We start from the raw sequence: 6,000 nt of genomic DNA on the forward strand, positions 1-6,000 counted from the left end.
AGAAGGCCTGAATCACTGTAGCTCCTTAACAGCCTAAATATTGCCCTTGCACTGTACATAGTATTTTATTTGTGGTGTTGTCAAGCATTTTTGTAGTTTCAGGTGGGTAGGCCTGTTGGTCTGCAGCCGAAGAGCAAGATTAGAGTCTAGTAGCACCTTAAAGACCACCAAGATATTCAGGGTATAGGTTTTTGAGAGTCAAACCTCCCTTCACCAGATACAAGTAGGAATGGAGATCTCTGAGCCCTTATATCCCAGTCAGAAGGCAGCAGGAGAGCTTTGACTTTTGAAAGCTTATACCCTGGAACTTGGAGCGGTGGACTCTGATCTGGAGAACCGGGTTTGATTCCCCATTCCTCCACATGAGTGGAGGAGGCTAATCTGGTGAACTGGATTTGTTTCCCCACTCCTACACATGAAGCCAGCTGGGTCACCTTGGGCTAGTCACAGTTCTATCAGCCCCACCTACCTCACAGGGTGTCTGTTGTGGGGAGGGGAAGGGAAGGTGATTGTAATCCCATTTGATTCTCCCTTAAGTGGCAGAGAAAGTCGGCATATAAAAACCAACTCTCCTTCTTCTTGGTGGTCTTTAAGATACCACTGGACTCGAATTAAACTTTTTCATCTGCAGCTCATATGTCTCAATCCCTGGATAATTCTCTTATGTGTTAAAACTCCAGCTTTGTTTTGCAGGGCAATTGTTAACTCCACAGAACATTGATTCAGTTACCTTTTTTTCCAGTTCCACAATGCTAACCAGCTAGCAGCTTGGTGCTTGCACTATATCTGCACCAACTACAACAGTGTTTGTTCCAAGTTCCGCAAGGAAATCAAAACAAAATCTCCTGGTAAGGTCCCTTGGCAAACTTTTCTTCACCCATCGTTCCAACCTTTGTATTTTTCTCTTGTATCTTTTTGAAGTGTGTGTGTGTTTTAAGTTTGCTAAACTAAGTAAACTTGAACATTAGCTTGTGATCTAGTGTGGTGGAGTGATTCAAGTGTTGGGCTAGTATCCGGGAGACCGATGTTCGAATCCCCACTCTGTCTTCGAAGCTCTGTGGGTTACCTTGGGCCAGTCTCACACTCAGCCTAACCTGCCTCATAGGGTTGTTATGAGTTAAAATGGAGGAGAGGAGAATGACGAAAGCCTCTTTGGGTTCCCATTGGGGGGAAAGATGGGGTATAAAATAAATAAATGTGTATGATTTTCAGGAGCAGTTTCCTTTTCCATTCCACTTCCTTTTAAAACAAGTTGTTCCTTTTGCCAAGGGCTGGAGGAGCAGGGAGCAACAGGAAGGGAACAGAGAATGGGATGGAGTTGCCTTCTTGTAATCTAAGCAGTCTTGTTCCTCCTCTTCACTTACTGTGTGGCACAACTGGGGTTTTGCTTGTGACAGCAGTTGAGAGACAGACAGACAACAGGACCAAGGGAAGAAGCAGGCAGGAGGAGTAAGAGCTGTCTCGTCTCCTTCTGTCATGGGATTTTAAAATGTGACAGATATTTATTCTGTGGACAGAAGGGCGGATAAATGAAGCCTTCTGGGGCACGGAGAGCCAAAATACCAGCCTTGACTTCAGGAAACCATGCCCAAAGCTCTGTTTTGGTTTTTACAGTCTTCGTCCTGTGTGGCAAACTTTCAGTCTCCACACGTTTTTGGCAGTGTTCTCTGTTTTGGGCATGCTGTTGCACCAAATAACCCCATTTTGTTTTCTTCTGTCAATGATAAAATAATCCTGGCTAAATTAATACTACTAATTAAGTTGATAACCTTAGTTTTCATAATGGACTGCAGAAAATGAGACAGAAATGTTTCATAGGCTTAAAAAAGGATAAATGCATGTGAACTTAAGAATCCTCTCAGTTACATTTACAGTTAAATTGTAGTATTAATGTGTGTAATATTCATTTTCAGTCTTCTCTTTTTAATTTGTTTTCTCACTCTGAGGGGGGGCACTGTGTGCCTCGCACAGGGAAGGCAGCACCAGAGGTTGCTCCATAGAAGCAACCAACTCAGAGGAAGAACCTTCTTTGCTTCCCTCCCCCCTCCTCACCAGGGGGAGATCTTAGCTCCAGCCGGAGCAGAAATGCGGCTAGTAAGCTGTTGCTTCTTCTGGACCCCTTAGTAGCTTTCATTAACATGTATAATATTCCAAATCTAGTACCATGAGAGCTTGAAACCTGAGGAAGGAAAGCAGAAGTTCTCCAGAAATACTGCTTGAGATTTTAGATTCTGCACTTCCCTGGCTGACACAGGGGAAGAAAACAGCTTTAGATTTTTCTACTTTTCTTAAATATCTAGATATAGAGAACATAAAGGCTTCCACTTATTTGCAAGGTTTTGTCATTAGGGTTTTGTCAGGCATAGCCTGAGAAAAGGATGTTGTGGTTTCTCCAGGTGCTGGCCAAGGCCAGCTCTAGCCCTGCAAACAACGTGTTTTGACTGGACTCTGTGGGAATGCCGGTAGAATCCTACCTCCCTGACAGCTCCTGGGAGGGGGTTTGCCATGGCATCCAGATCTACCCAGATTTGCCCTAGGCTTACATATATGCCCTGTACCGTTCTTATAGGTTTCATTAGTGTCCATTTGACTCTTAACGTCTGTTAACCTGTGGATTTTCCAATAAATCAACTCTCTTTTGGACTACTTGTCTACGGATGTCTGTTTATGGGATTATCATGGGACTAGAGCTGACATTTGGACACTAATCTGAAACTATATTTTCATCCCTGGCTGGAGCTCTGGAGGGATCGCCGGGAGGTCGGGTTAGAGCTTTGGGTCAGCTCCCCGAGGTTTTGGATCTACTGCTTGCTATCCTTGAGGAGGCGCAGCGGACTCAAGCTGAGTCCAACCGACTGACTGGGTTGGTCGTGGAGCAGTGGCATCGACTTTGCTCAGATTGCGCTGCCCATCACAGACCTCCTTAAGACTAAAGGAAAGGGAAGCACAGCCACCTTGCCTACGGCTAAAGTGAATTGGACCCCCCAGTGCCAAACTGCTTTGGACAGTCTCAAACGACTGTTTACCTCCGAACCGGTTTTGAAACACCCTGATTGTGAACAAATGTTTGTGGTCCAGGTAGACGCTTCAGAAGTAGCAATGGGGGGTGCGCTGCTACAGCGAGGGGGGGATGGTCAACTACATCCGTGCGCTTACTTCTCTAAGAAGTTCACAGTCTTAACTCAATTGGCTGATCTGGGAAAAGGAGGCAGCCGTGGTTAAGCATGCCCTCACGGTGTGGAGACAATTTTTAGAAGGTTCTAAGATCCCTTTTGAAGTGTGGAGCGATCACAAGAACCTGGAAGTGTTAATGGGGGCTCACAAACTGTCCGCGAAACAGGTACGATGGGCGGACTTCTTTGCCCAATTCCGCTTTGTATTAAAACATGTGCCAGGGAAGCAAAACTTGCTGGCCGATGCTTTGTCTAGACTGCCCCAATACCCTACCAAGATCGAGCGCCCCACAGAGTCTCTATTGGCTCCTGCTCAGAGGGGCTTACTGCCCACCCTGGCAGTTCAAACCCGGTCGCAGACCCGACTCCCAACGCCACCTTCGAAAGGGGGGGAAGCCCAACGCCCGACCACGTTGGTCGGCCTGTCCACTCCACTCGCCTCCTTCACCAGCACTGACTCCACCACCCATGCAGTCTACCAGTGCGAGTCCCAGGGTGCAGGGACCCGTTCGCCCGGGCAAACCGACCCCCCTGCCCCCCTCAACGGCGCCGGCTCCTTCTCCTGCAGAGAAGGCTGCCAGCACAGTCCCCACAATGCTGGATGTGGAGGGGCTAACAGATTCCTTCACGGAAACTCTCCGTCGCTGTTGCCAAGCCGAGCTCTCCGTGCAAACCCTCCTGGCTTCTCTGATTGAACGCTGGGGTTATTGGTATAGAGAATCAAAGTTGTATGTTCCTAAGGTACTGCGGAGGGAGGTTCTGAGTCTGGTTCATGGCGCTAAGACCGCAGGACACTTTGGGTTTCTCAAGGCATTACATCTACTGAGGAGACAGTTTTGGTGGGTGGGCATGCGATCAGATGTGGATTCGTTCATCCACAGTTGCCCAGTGTGGGCTACTGCCAAGAGACCCCAGGGCAAACCGCCCGGACTATTGCAACCTTTGGAAACCCCCACTAGACCCTGGGAAGTGATCGCAATGGATTTTATGACTGATCTACCCCTCAGTGAAGGAAAAACTACACTTTGTGTAATCATGGATCTATTCTCGAAACAGGTACATCTTGTACCTTGCGCAGGTATCCCTTCCGCCCCAAAATTGGCCCGCCTCTTTGTGTCACATGTCTTCCGATTGCACAGTTTTCCGCGCAAGGTGGTCAGCGACCACGGGAGCACTTATGTGGCTAAGTTCTGGAAAGCTTTCCTAAAATGGTTGGGGTGGAACAAGGACTGTCAAGCGCCTTCCATCCCCAAACAGACGGCCAAACAGAACGGGTGAATGCTGTGTTAGAATGCTACTTGCGCTGTTATGTTAATTACCACCAAGATGCTTGGGTAGGACTTTGCTGAATATGCTTACAATAATGCTGTGCACCAGTCCACTGGGTTTAGCCCTTTTCGAGCTGTGTATGGACAAGACTTCGGCCCCATCGGCCATATTGGTATGTCAGGGGAGGAGGGAGGTGGAGATGTGGCTGACTGGGTGCACACGATTCAGACAACCTGGCCGTGGCTGATAAAAAATCTGGAACGAGCCAAATGTAAATATAAGGCTCAAGCTGACAAACACCATTCGTCGGGTAAAGAGTACGGGGTGGGAGATGTGGTTTATCTGTCCACCAAGAATCTACGGTCAACCCGCCCGTGCGGCAAACTCAGTGCCAAATATGTGGGTCCGTTCCCCATTTCCCGGATCATCAACCCGGTGACTGTAGAACTCTCACTCCCAAAATCGCTAAGGTGAATCCATCCCGTATTTCATGTCAGTCTATTGAAGCCGCATGTTCCCTCCCTGGAGTGGCATCCTGAACCACCACCTGAGGTGCCTGTGATGGTGGGGTGGGAGGAGCATTTTAAAGTTGCAAAAATCCTGGACTTGCGTATCCATCATTGTTCTCTCCAATACCTAGTTCGTTGGAAACACTTCAGTCCTGCTCAGGATGAATGGGTACGCTCGTGCAATGTTTCCGCACCTCGCCTGGTCCGCAAATTTCATGCTGCCTACCCTCACAAACCAGCACCCGAGAACTGAAGGGGGGGGCCTTTGGGGGGGCAGAATGTCAGGCATGGCCTGAGAAAAGGATGTTGTGGTTTCTCCAGGTGCTGGCCAAGGCCAGCTCTAGCCCTACAAACAACGTGTTTTGACTGGACTCTGTGGGAATGCCGGTAGAATCCTACCTCCCTGACAGCTCCTGGGAGGGGGGTTGCCATGGCATCCAGATCTACCCTGATTTGCCCTAGGCTCTTTCATATATGCCCTGTACCATGCTTATAGGTTTCATTAGTGTCCATTTGACTCTTAGCTTCTGTTAACCTGTGGATTTTCCAATAAATCAACTCTCTTTTGGACTACTTGTCTACGGATGTCTGTTTATGGGATCATCATGGGACTAGAGCTGACAGGTTTGTTTAGAACTCATTAGTTTGCATGTTCTTTTTTCCAATGCAGATAATCAGGAATATTTTGAGAGATATCGCTGGCCCCCTGTATGGTATCTGAAGGAAGAAGATCATTTCCAGCGGGTCAGAAGGGAAAGAGAAAAGGAGGACATTGCTCTGAATAAACATCATTCAAAACGCAAGTGGTGCTTCTGGAATTCCTCCACAGTTGTTGCCTGAGAAAAGGAGAGCAGGCTGTCAAGAGCATGGCTCAAAGAAACCCCACTGCTTTACAAGAAGTCTTATTAGAAAAGAGGCCAGTGGTGAACCATTCTTGTGCCAAGTGCCATTGAAATGAATGGGAGTTGCCCAAACACTGCTGCTTATGTAGCTGCCATTCATATCAGTGGAGCTTTTGTAGGGGAAGATCCTGGCCCATGCATGGTTGA

At 48.0% G+C, this 6,000-nt stretch overlaps 1 protein-coding gene across 1 annotated transcript in view; it reads left to right on the top strand.

The window, feature by feature from the left end:
* The window catches only part of RHOBTB1 (Rho related BTB domain containing 1), a 64,795-nt gene extending 59,004 nt beyond the window's left edge, over positions 1-5,791 (top strand). Inside the window, exons 9-10 of the mRNA XM_056849639.1 lie at positions 743-848; positions 5,622-5,791. Of these exons, the coding sequence (XP_056705617.1) occupies positions 743-848; positions 5,622-5,791 (276 nt within the window). The remainder of the gene's footprint in view (positions 1-742; positions 849-5,621) is intronic.
* Positions 5,792-6,000: the final 209 nt, after the last annotated feature.

This window comes from Euleptes europaea, chromosome 5 (genome assembly GCF_029931775.1).
Source record: "Euleptes europaea isolate rEulEur1 chromosome 5, rEulEur1.hap1, whole genome shotgun sequence".
Classification (NCBI taxonomy): domain Eukaryota; kingdom Metazoa; phylum Chordata; class Lepidosauria; order Squamata; family Sphaerodactylidae; genus Euleptes; species Euleptes europaea.